This window comes from Leucopleurus acutus (genome assembly GCF_964270905.1).
Source record: "Leucopleurus acutus genome assembly, chromosome: 8".
NCBI lineage: Eukaryota > Metazoa > Chordata > Mammalia > Artiodactyla > Delphinidae > Leucopleurus > Leucopleurus acutus.
Window position 1 is genome coordinate 63166995 of NC_139151.1, and position 12847 is coordinate 63179841.

Here is a 12847-nt window from a genome sequence, read left to right on the forward strand (position 1 = left end):
ATCACAGTTGCTGGGTTTAAGTTCCAGCACAGCCACTAACAAGTTGCATGACTTTGAGCAAATAACGTTCTCTAAGCCTCAGTTTCCTTATCTGTAAAATGGAGGTTAAAAGGACACATATCTCAGAGGATTGTTGTAAGGAATAGAGACAATACGCATCAAGTGTTGCGCTCAGCGGCTCACACTAGTACTCAATCTTAGCTTAATAATTACTAATATTAACAAGGAGCTGCCTAATCAGAATAATCACTTGGCAAACTTTTTAAAACAGTTTACCTCTGTCCTTGGATTCTAAACATTTGGGGTGCGAGGGGAGTAAATTAAACATGGCCATAAATTCTTTGCAGCTCATGCTATCAAAAGGTTGAGTCTATTCTTCTGCCCCTTGAATCTAGGCTGACCTTGTGATTTGCTTTGATGAATAGAATATGGTGGAAAATAAGTTGTCTCAGTTCCAAACTTGAGGCCTCAAGAAGCCTTGCAGTTTCCGCTTCACGCGCTTGGAACGCTGCCCTGAGACTGTCACGTAAGAAAGCCAGTCTAGTGTTTCAGAGGAAGAGAGGCCATGCGCAGCATCACTGCAGTCCCTCAGCCGACAGCCAGCCACCACATGGGCCTGACACATGGTGAGGTCATCTTAGACCCAACTGAACCAGTTACATGAGCGAGCCCAGGGGAAGCCAGTAGAGGAACTTCCCAGTGAACGCACAGAAACACGAGAAATCATAGATTGTTCTAGCCCACTAAGTCTTAGGGTGGTTTGCTACAATGCAATAGTAAAATGATGTTGTGGGAAAGGCACTGTGTGTAACTGGCCCTCCCCACCCCAGTGCAGGACCAGGGCCCTGGGCCTTCCATCCCCATGCCTCTCTCCTCCTCCACTTCCCTACAGACCAGCTGCCAAGGTCTGAATGTTTGGACTGCATCCCTCTCCCCGGCTCTCTCTCACCCTACTAGAGGCTCTGGCACTCTTTTGGGAGTCTCCCCTGAACACTCCCTAGAAATGAAGCTAGTCCTGCAATCCCAAGAGTCAGCTTCCATCAGTCCTTGCTCCCAGGTTGAGGGAGGGCTCAGGAGAATCTGTTACCTAGAGAACAGGGAGGCTTAAGGAGGAACACACTGGGGGCTAGCAGTCAGGATGCGTGTGTCCTTGTGACAGTGAGTTTACACAACAGGTGGCACGTCCTTGGCATGGATGGGAGAGGGTGCTCGCTCTTGGGCTTCAGTTTCACTCTCTAGTTGTTTCCCGGTTCCTCAAACTGAGGTTGGAAGTGAAAGCAATTCTCCCCCTGTTGGACAAGGAAAGGCTACGGCCAAGAGAATGAGTGCTGGGACCCGGGCTGCCTTAGGAAGCCAAGCACCTGAGCAAAGCCTTCTTTTGGGTCTGGTCTCCCATTCTGCCACTGACCATCTCCAGCTTCACTTCTTCAGGGCTCTTGGACAGCTCCTTGCCACCCTTCCCTGAACCCTGAACAAGGGAACAAAGGAAGCCACCTACTCCCCAGGCCACAGTGTGCTAACTATACCAGGCTTAAGACACACCTTGGTTCTCCATTCATTCAACCAGTATTTACTGAGCACCAACTATATACCAGGTACTATTTTAGGCATTAAGGACTGGTAGAGACTAAAAATAGACAGTCTCTCTCTACAGGTTACATTCTTTTTTTTTTAAAATTTATTATTATTTATTTATTTATTGGCTGCGTTGGGTCTTCATTGCTGCACGCAGGCTCTCTCTCGTTGTGGAAAGCAGGGGCTACTCTTTGTTGCAGTGCATGGGCTTCTCTTTACGGTGGCTTCTCTTGTTGTGGAGCACGGGCTCTAGGCGCATGCGTGGGCTTCAGTAGTTGCAGCACGCAGGCTCAGTAGTTGTGACGTGTGGGCTCTAGAGCACAGGCTCAATAGTTGTGGCACACAGGCTTAGTTGCTTCGCAGCATGTGGGATCTTCCCAGGCCAGGGATTGAACCCATGTCTCCTGCAATGGCAGGTGGATACTTAACCACTGCGCCACCAGGGAAGTCCCTATACAGGTTACATTCTGGTGGAGGGAGACGGTATGGCTTTAGTTGTCTCGAGTGAACAGACAATAAAGAAACCAACCCTGTGAGACGGTTGTGGGGCCAGTGAAGAAGAATAAAGCAGGGTAAAGGGGTAGAGCTTAACAGTGAAGCAGATCAGGGGAGACCCCTCTGCCAGGGAACATGGGAACAGAACCTTGAGGAAGTAAGCAATGTGTATATCCAGGGCGGGGGAGGGGGGCAGCGGGAATGTTCCAGACAAGAGCAGCAGTAGGGCAGAGGCTCGAGGCAACTGCAAACTTACTGTACTCTGGGGGCAACAAAGGGGCCAGTGTGGCCAGCGTGGAGTAAGAAGAGGAGGAGTGGGCTGGAGATCAGTCAGAAGCACCAGAGAATCCCATGGACCGACAACGAGGCTTGGGCTTTTACTCTGAGAGAGAAAGGAAGCTCTTGAAGGGATACGAGCAGAAGAATGACATGCTCTGACTCCATATGAGAGAATGAAGTGTGCATGAATGCAGGGGTGGCCACAGGAGATTACTTAAAGGCTGCTGTAACAATCCAGGCAAGAGGTTACAAGCGCTTGGATTAGAACGGCAGATCTATCAACATCTATCTTGAGGGCTGTGCCAATCAGAGCTGCAGACGAAGCGGATGAGAGGTATGAGAGACAAAGGGAAGTCAAGGATGAATCACAGCTTCTGGCCTGAGCACCTGGTAGAAAGGAGTCAAGGTTACAGCTTTCCATTTCGGATTCATCAGTAGTATATAGATACTATGTAAAACTATATGGCTAGATGAACCATCAAGGGAGTCAGCCTATCTAGAGAAGTCCAAGGGTTGAACCCTGGGGCACTCCAGCATTTCCGGCTTATGTAGAGGAGGAACAACTAGCAAAGGAAACTGACTGGAAGAGCACGTAGTGAGGAAGGAAGGAAACCACGAGGAGGGATATCCTGAGACCTTCGAGAAATAGGGAGTGATCAGCTGAGCCAGATCTGCTAACAACTGAGCAAGGGGAAGACTGCAGAGTGATCCCTAGATTTAGGTAGTCACTGTGACCTTGAGAAGAGAGGTTCTGGTGGCAAGGTAGGGAGGGAAGGCTGACTGGAAGGAATTCAAGAAATGGAAGAGAGAAAGTGGAGATAAAGAGCTCAGACAGCTCTTTCAAAGGGTTTCCCTAAAGGGGGAACAAGGCAACGAGGTGGCAGTTCGAGGGGAATGTGGGGTACAGAGCGTTTTGTTGGTGGGTTTGAGCTCAGAGTTATTAGAGCATGCTTAAATGATGACTGGAATAATCCAGTAGAGAGGGAAAAAGCCGTTAATGCAGGACAAGAGTATAAGTGCAGGCAGTGAGCAAAGTGAGCAGGCAGTGAAGGGCTGGGGACCCAATGCCCATCTACAAGGGGCGCCGTAGACTGAAGAACCCCATTTGCTCTCATTCCCATGTACCCAGGCTGAGTGTTTTCTCACATGATCTCATTCCTATGTTGCTTTATGCTTCCTTCACCGCGGCTTTGACTCCTGCATGTATTTCCAATTCATTCCACAGAGGGAAGAAAAGATCCAGAGATGTTCTTTCTTCCTGTCCTTCAAGCATCTGGATCCAGCTTCCTCCCCAACCTCAATGATCTACTCAATGCCTAAGTCCTATCAATTCTACGTCCTTCATATCTCTCAGATCTGTCCCTCCTGTGCCATTCCCACTGCTACTGCTGCTGCCTTGATTCAGATCTTATCTACCGGGACCATTCACACAAGCTCTCAACTTCTCTCTCTGTCTTCCGTCTTAACCCAGTTCCAAGTCCATCCTCTCGTCTCCTGACATCTTTCAAAAATACAAAACTCATCATGCTTCAAACTCCCCACTATATACAGAATGAAATGCAAATTCATTGGAATGGATCACAAGGCCCCCATGATGTGGTCCCTATTTTTCCTTTATCATTTCATACTGTCTTTTCCTCCAAACAAATCTGCATCCCACTCTTAGTCACATCAAACTCCTTGCTTTTCACAACTTTAGGCCTTCATGCATTCAATATTCCCTTTGCCTGCAGTGCTGCCTTGTGTCCACTTACATGTCTCTGTAACTCCTCTATGGGATCTCTCTTCACCCTACCCCCTCACCCAGGTGGAGATGTCTGATTTTTGATGCCTCCACTGTGTCTGGAAAAATGTCTACTACGGTACTTGTAACACTTTACTGGACTATATTTTTCCTCACCTGCCTCCCTTACTAGACTATGAGTGAAGTACTTGAAGGTGGTGACAGGGTCTTATTAATCTTGATATAACCTGCTCTTTGTACTGCATCTAGAATTTAGTAGGAATTAATGCATTTGTGCTGAGTGACTAAAGGAATGAATACAAAAATAAGTGATTAAAACCTAGGTCTCCTTATTACTCCTCAGGGCACTGTTTACAGACCTCATTGTCTCTCTCTTTGTGCCATATGACCTGAAGAACAACACAGAAAGGTACATAAAGCACTTAGTGCAGCCCAGCATGGCTGTCAGTCCCTAAAGCCCTCTCCCATAAGGCAAACATCATACCCTAGACCAAGAGTCTAGAGACCTGGGTTCTGCTCTGGTCCTGGTTCCATCACTTCCTGGATGGGTTCATAAGCAAAGTCACCTGAATTCTCTGAGCCTCAGGTTCTTTTGTTTTTTTTTTTTTAAAGAATGGTTAAATACATGTATGTACGTATGTATGTACATATGTATGTATGTATGTATGTATGCATTTATTTTTTACCACACCACATGGCTTGTGGGATCTTAGTTCCCCGACCAGGGATCAAACCCGTGCCCCCTGCCTTGGAAACATGGAGTCTTAACGACTGGACCGCCAGGGAAGTTCCCTCAGGTTCTTTATCTACAAAACAGGAGGAAAACACTTGCTCTGAGTATCCTCACATACTAGCTGTGTGACTAAAATGATGTAAATTTTTAAAATGTTTGAACACCGTTAAAAGTTCCGTGAAGACAGGAGAAATATAAAAGAAAAGTAAATACACAGCAGCTAAGACACTTAATATGCTGCTCTTATCACCTCTTTACTGCTCTTTATTCTAAAATCTCAGAGTTTGCCCCTGGGGAGGCAGACACTGTGAGACTGGGCCCTTGTGCCACCACCTTGTCAGCAGGCAGCCAGCTCTGCTCCTCAGCAAAGGCGTGGATGCCAACGCTGCAGCACATGACTGGCCAAATCCAACATTTACAAGAGAGGGAGTAAGATAAACAGATAGAAGGAGAAAGAGAGAAAGGGGGCGGGGGAGAATGCAAAGGAAATTTAACAGAGGAGCATAAGCACACACACACACACACACACATGAACACACACACACACACATGCACACGCACACACACAGACAAACGTATAAGACAAGTGAGTAGGACAGAAAGGGCATGAACTAAGGTAGAATGAGAAACAAAATTAAAGAGAGGGCAACGTGTGTGTGCTCATGCACGTGCGCATGTACAGACAGGAAGTGAGTTAAAGTGCAAAATACGTGCCCTTCTCTCCAGTACTGTTTCACAAGAATACAACCTAACCTTTGGGTTAGTGACCTGGGCCATTCTCCAGTAACACAGCAGGAAGCATGCATGCCAAGGGACACCCCATATATTGTCAAGGTCACCTAGGGACTTTTTGGGAGGGAAGGCTGTCTTTAGTCCTTGATGACAAGACAGTTCTGAGCTCAGCATGCTCTGGCCACAGAGCTCCTGAAGTGTCAGTATCAGGAAGCAAACCAAATTGGGGCCAGTTGGAGAAGGCTCCTGGGAGTCCAGGAAACAGCCCCAGAGGCACCAAGATGGGCTGTGGGCTCCATGAAGTGAGCCTGTCCACAGATTAAGGTTACACAGGGCCCAGCTTCCAACATGCCTAGTCCCTACTGAGTCGGTGTCTAACCTGCTTCCAAATGAAACTGCCTGGGAGTTGGCCAACCACCATCCCAGGGCTGCTCAACTAAAGCGGGTCCTGGTGGCTCAGTGGGCAGCAGCATCCTCCCATCACTATGTGACCGCCCCAAGTCTGGAGATGGCATGCTCACTGCACTCCCCCAAGGCCATATTCTGAGGCACCCAGAAGGAGAAAAGGGAGGAAGTCTGCCTGAGTCCTATCAGCAAGTCCAGAAGTTTATCCCCAGGCCAGAGCAGGGGCTCAGTTCAGTAACGGACACCCCACTCTGGGACAAAAGTCAAAAAGTCAAAAAGAGGGTGACACTCACAACTTGACCGTCTTGCTCCCAAATGGCTGGAAGCCCTCAGTAGGGTCCAGGACAGCCTCATCCTCCAAGTGGGGCTACATCTGGACCACTACCTACAGAGACTCAAAGTCAATCACAGCTTGTCAGGGTAAGTAGAACAGTAGCTAGGGTCAGAGCAGAAACTGAGTCACCTTGTCACCTCCAGAAAGCACATCTACCTGCCTGTCATCTAGCTGATTTCTAGGGAAGCACAAGGAGAACTGGTGAGCTCTTCTCTGGGAAGGAACCCCAAGTCCTCTAGGAAGTAATGGCAATGAACATAAAGAGAGCATTTATAAGACAGACGCCTTCTCTGAGACAGGTAAAAAAATGACGCCTTATGGGAACGTCCCCAATGCCCTAGGTCCAGCAAAAATGGAACTGCTGTATAAAGCAGAACCAGGCGCTACGCAAAGCCAAGAGGGAGAGAAAGGTAGCTGCAGGAAACCATGCTAAAGACATTTGTGATGGTTTCAAAACATGGTCCCCAAATTCTTTGACATGCCTGCTGTCAACATGACCACTTCTCTTGAATCTGGGCTCTGTGATTGCTTGACCAATAGAATATGGTAGAACTGAATCTGTGCTACTTTTCAGGCCCAGGCCTCAGGAAACCAACAGCTTCTACTTCCTGTCTCTCAGGCTGTGAGAGAGCCCGGGGCATGTGGAGAGGGTAGGTGTTCTGATGGACAGTCTCAGCTGGGGTCCCAGCAACAGCCAGCATCAACCCCCAGACATGTGAGGTAAGACGCCTCCAGGAAACACCAGCCCCTAGCCACTGAGTCACCCTAAGCCTTGAAGTCTTTCCAGCTGAGGTCCCAGATATCATGAGCAGGGAGCAGCCATCCCTGTGGTCTCTGTCTGAAATCCTAAACTACAGAGTCTGTGAGCAGAATCAAATGGTTGTTTCACACTATAAAATTTGGGGTAGTTTTATAACGGTAGATACCTGACACAGATTTGGGTACCTAGAAGTGGAATGCTATTGACACAAAATCCTAAAACATTGACCGTGGGACTGGGTGATGGTTGTTGGGGGTGCTTAAGGCAAAAATAAGGAAAATGTTAGAAGCTAGAGGAAAGGGGACCCTCATAATGTTGAAAAGTTTGGCAACTCTGTCACCTGTGGTAACATGGAAAATAGGAAGTATATATATCTAATATATTAGATGAACTAGCCAAAGACATTTCCAGGCAGAGTGCCAAAGGTGCCCTCTGACTCCTCGCTGTCTCTAGTGAAAGGAAAAAGAGATGAGCCAAACAGGGAACCGTTTTCAAACAAAATTTAAAGGAAACATAAATGAGAAAGGGCTTTCTGAATTAGAAAATAAAACTTGTTTCAGTCTCTGTCTCTCTAGACAAGAAAAAATTCTCAAATTAAAAAATGGTTTCCAGGGCTTCCCTGGTGGCGCAGTGGTTGAGAGTCCGCCTGCCAATGCAGGGGACACGGGTTCGTGCCCCGGTCCGGGAAGATCCCACATGCCGCGGAGCGGCTGGGACCGTGAGCCATGGCCGCTGAGCCTGCGTGTCCGGAACGTGTGCTCCACAACGGGAGAAGTCGCAACAGTGAGAGGCCCGCGTACCGAAAAAAAAAAAAAAACAGCTTCCAGATTGTGATGACAGTTACACTCCGTGGGTGTGTGTATGTGTGTATATGGACTCATCAAATTGAAAACTTTATTCTTTTGGTTTTTTGTTTTGTTTTAACATCTTTATTGGAGTATAACTGCTTTACAATGGTGTGTTAGTTTCAAACTGAAAACTTTAAATTGCATTTATGGTACTTTAATTATCCCTCAATAAATCTTTTTAAAAAAATCTATAGTGGGACTGAAAGATCCTTTGCCAAGACCTAAGGAAGATTTAAAGTACTGCCTCACAGAATCTTACACACAGACAGACAAAAGGCCTTCTAAGGACCTTAAGGGTGAGCCCTGAAGATCCTCTGTAAATAATAAGGCCTCTAAGACTCTTAACAACCAGTGTCCCATAGCAATCTCACAGGGAAAAATCCACTTATCCACCTTCTGAGGTACTACAAGTGCCATGTGGAGGCTCTAAACCAAGGGCTCTAAGAGTGAACACAGAGAGGGGAGGGGAATCCTTCCTAGCTGAGTGGTCAAGGAAAGGACTGGGAGGGAAGTAACATCTGCATCCAGACTGGCAGAAATGTAAGGTTTGCATTAGAGAGCAGTGCAAGATTAAGACAGAAAGAAAAACCAGGGTTTTTTATGGAAGCCTTACAAAGCAAGCCAAGTTTGACTGTATCATAGATGACAGTAGTTTTTGAGCAGGGAAATCCCAGTCATGTTTATAGGGAGGTGAATGTAGAGGTACAATAAAATAACAGAAGGAACAGGAGAGCTAGGCTTGCGTTCTTCCCCCCGTTAGCTTTGTATCCTTGGGGAGTACCTCCTCTTCTCTGTGTCTGTTAGCCAAACTGTCAAACAAGTGGGTGAGACCAAATGAGCTCCAAGGTTCCTCTTCAGTTCTGCCTTTCTCAGAGTCTATGGACTGAATGGAAAGGGAATCCAAAGTTAACAAGACCTATCATGGAAGATACTATAAAGAGTCAAATAGTACAAGTAGCCTATGCTCTAAGAGGCTGATCGCCCAGCCATCTAGACAACTGGTCAACCAACAGTTAGTTAGTCTTCTAGGTACCAGGCACAGTTCCAGGCTCAGAGGAAACAGAAAGCAGTCAAAGTCCTTGACCCCAAGAAGTCTACACTTTTACAGGCACCCAAGTTTCCCACACATACATCCAGAGGTAAGGTTTCCAAAACACAATACAGACAGCCTATATTTGCAAGTCACAATGATCCAGATGGTAGAGTTTCACAGTGAAGAAGCTGTTGAGGAAATAAGCAGACATGACAAGTCTTCTGAGAACAGCCCCTGCTGCCTGCCAAGTCTCACAGTACAAGTGAAATCTGAGAGCAACAAGTGGCAAAGTTTACCCCATCTAGATGGCCGAACTAGCTCTCAACATAACACTTTCTTAGCAACCATTAGCATGACCATTTCTTTTTTTTTTGGCTGCGTTGGGTTTTTCGTTGCTGCATGCAGGCTTTCTCTAGTTGCGGTGAGCGGGGGCTACTCTTGGTTGAAGTGTGCGGGCTTCTCATTGCGGTGGCTTCTCTTGTAGCGGAGCACGGGTTCTAGGTGCACGGGCTTCAGTAGTTGTGGCATGCGGGCTTCCATAGTTGTGGCTTGCGGGCTCTAGAGCATAGGCTCAGGAATTGTGGCGCACGGGCTTAGTTGCTTTGCGGCATGTGGGATCTTCCCAGATCAGGGATCGAACCCGTGTCCCCTGCGTTGGCAGGTGGATTCTTAACCACTGTGCCACCAGGGAAGGCCAGCATGACCATTTCTTAGCAAGCAAGTCACTAAGCTGCTTCTGGTCCCACCCAGGTCATCAATACCAACATCATAAAGCCTGACCTCTGGAATTCAGAGGAGCTTTGAGAATCTCACCTCCCACCCCCAGAAATGGATGCAGCCAAATCTAACGAGCTGGAGTGGGAACAGCCTGTGGGGAGGTGAAGCAGCTAAGGGTGAAGCAATGTGACCCTTTGTCCTCACTAACAGAGAGAAAGGGAAGCCTGCTCCAGGAGACCAAAATATAGCAAAGAACAAAACTTTGGTGGTAAAACGAGAGGTTCACGTTTCCTCCTCCTGCATATCCTGCCAAATCAAGAATGGGCTATAAAGGAAAAGGAAGAGAATAAACTAGCAAAACACTCCTAAGAACCTAATAATGGAATGGAATCTAGGATCTTTATCCCAAACTAGCTTAGTGGTGGCACCAGGTGAAGTCTTATTCAAATTAAGGATATGGCCTTGCAAATACATATCTTGGCAGTTCCACAGGGTCCCATTTGCCCGTCCCCACCAGTTTTCCATGCCCCAAAGTACCCCTGCCCCCAAAGCTAGATACAAATGCCTCTCGGTATCATCAGCTTCCTCTGCCTCCATGTGGATGATGTGGAGGTCCCCAAAGCAGCCAGGGTTCAAAGGCCCAGCTTTCCAAGGTCCTAGCACCCCTGCAACCCCCAACCAAAGTTCCGGTCATACCTGGGAGTCTTTTCTCACTGGAACTCCTGGGCTGGCAATGATTAAAGGGCCCCAGGTCACAGGCAAATGTCTATCGGAAGGTCAGACTAAGAAATCTGGGTGCCAAGGTCATCAATCCAAACTGTAAAAGCCTTGAAAAAAGAGAATGGATCATCCCCCTCTTTTTCCCCTTTTTGTTTTTCAAAATTGTCATCTGGTGGTTTCTCTGTCCACCAAAGAGCCCAGCACCTCGGAGGAGAGCCCTCAGAGTTCACTGACAACTTCCTAAGAACAGTCCCAGATTTGGCTGGGGGTGAAAGCAGCCAGAGAAACCACCAGATGACAATTTTGAAATAATAACAACTACAGTCCAGCAGTAGCCTCTGAGAGAAGACTGTAGCTAGCCACAGAGGCCTGTGACTCCATGCCAAAAGCCCAGGAGAGGAGGGAGGGAAGCGGAAAGGTGGCAGGAAGGAAGGGAAGTGAAGACTTGGCAGGGAAAAATGCCTTTTTTTAGGCACATCAGAGGCTCAGATATTTACAAATACCATCCGTCATGTTATGATGGCAAGCAGGCTGGGAAGCTAAAGGAAGAGCAATTTCTAAAAATGTTTAAAACATGTAGGTATATACTCCAAATAGAAACTAGGGTGCCTGTCAGCAGTTCTGATTCTGCTTTGTGACTTTATGTAAACACTGCATCTCCCATCCCGGTCCCCACAAAGCGGAAATTAGAAGAAAAAAAGAATACTTGAAGGAGCTGAGGGCTGCTGGGTACAGTAATTTCTAATTCAGGTTCTAAATATACTATTTCTTTTAATTTAAGAATAAAATGGTAAAATCACACACAATGCTTATTTCACCCATACAGTCTCATGTAAAAAAGTTGGGAACCTTAATTCCCAGTCTCTATCTGCCAACTCAGAGGCAGACTGCAGAGTAAGAAATGCCACCAGACTCGGGGGGGAGGGGGGAGCCCAGCAAAGTGGTTCCTGAAAAGTAGACAACGGGAGACAAAGACTCTGAGATCTAGACCTGTTTCTGCCTTGGCCACCGACACGCCCTGGGAGAGGTCAGTTTTTCTATCTGCTTTACCCAAGAGTTTGTTGGTGCCTGCCATCCTCAGCCTCACCCAGTTCAGGGAAGCAAGTATGCAAGCAACTCTAGTCCAGGTTAGACGGGGTGCGTGCGCAGGGGGTGTTCTCACTGGTCTTGCTGCCACAGAGTAGATATTCAATTTGTTTGTCTAAGCCCCAAGCTCTAACAAGTCAGAATCTACCAATTTCTGTTCGGTTGGCACAGTCAATCCAGACCATTTCCACTGGGACCAAACTGCACATATGGTGTACAGAATTCCCCTTGCCTCATTCACGCCAGTCACTCCCCAGGGGCCACATCCTATGCCCCATTCTACCAACCATACCTGGATATTAGCTCTGAGTGAACCAAACATCTACCACTACCTCTGGCCAGACGTGAGTGTGTGCCACACTCCACTGGACTCAGCCTGGTAATGCACAGCCCAGACCTCCAGGAAGGAACTAGCCCGATCCCAGTGTAAGATGAGCATCCTTCTCATCACTATCCATTCTAGCGGCTGAGGTTCCAAAGGCCAAATCCGCCCAACTGAGATTCAGCAGAAGCGGCTATGAAGGGTATGTGGCTTTAATAAAAGAGGTTCTTCTAGGACATCAGCATCCAGCCTTGGCCAAGACCTGAGAAGCCCTGGTGAGGGTTGTACAGCTATCTGCCAGCTCTGGAAGTTTCTACCCCACCACCGGGAGGAAGCTAACATTTACTGAGTGGCTTTTTGCCAGGCACTATGCTAAGCACTCACATATATTATCTCATTTAATCCTCACAGAAACTCTGTGAGATAAGTACTATTATTATTTTACAGATGAGTAACCAAAATGTTAGAGGGCATAAGAAAATGCCCTGAGATCTCACTATTTGGTAAGTAGTTAGAGTTTGGCCCAGATTATGCACCTCTATGACTGTCAGAATCATGATGATAATCATTGACATTTGGCAGGAATCCTATCCAGGACACAGGTCACTAGGTGTCCTTTGATGTTACCTTCCAGTGAGCCCCATTCCCTTAGCAGTGCTCCCCGACTCACCTGCTCAGGGTCCCTCGAGGGGCCTTAGTGCCTCCAGCTCCGTGGGTGATACTGGAATTCTTGTTGGCAGTCATGGTCATTTCTGCTCTCTGCAAACACAGAGCCCTGCAAAGAAGACAAGACCTATAAGCCAAGTTTCCATGGGCAGCGAAAAGCACCTCAAACATTTCCAGATGACCTCCAAAACTGCCAACAGGGTTTCTGTGGTGGTTAGCAGGAACCACTTTCCCACATATATTTAATTTCATGTGTTACAGATTAAGAGCCTCAAGGGATCCCTGATCTGGGTTGGGGAAGAGTCTGTGAGCTAACAGATAACTTATCACTTCACAGAAAATGATTTTAAAAACTCCATTTCCATCCTGCTTCGTCTCATTTCTTAAGTTAGAGTTTC

The 12847-nt window shown here is 47.2% G+C and overlaps 1 protein-coding gene across 3 annotated transcripts in view; it reads right to left on the bottom strand.

Annotated features, from left to right (window-relative positions):
• DENND2B (DENN domain containing 2B) overlaps positions 1-12847 on the bottom strand; it is a gene marked incomplete at its 3' end in the record, with an annotated part of 108757 nt that overhangs the window by 39111 nt on the left and 56799 nt on the right. For all 3 annotated transcript variants that reach the window (XM_082845632.1, XM_082845631.1, XM_082845630.1), the window contains exon 2: positions 12454-12558. In XM_082845632.1, coding sequence (XP_082701758.1) covers positions 12454-12533 — 80 coding nt within the window. In that variant the 5' untranslated portion in view covers positions 12534-12558. The remainder of the gene's footprint in view (positions 1-12453; positions 12559-12847) is intronic.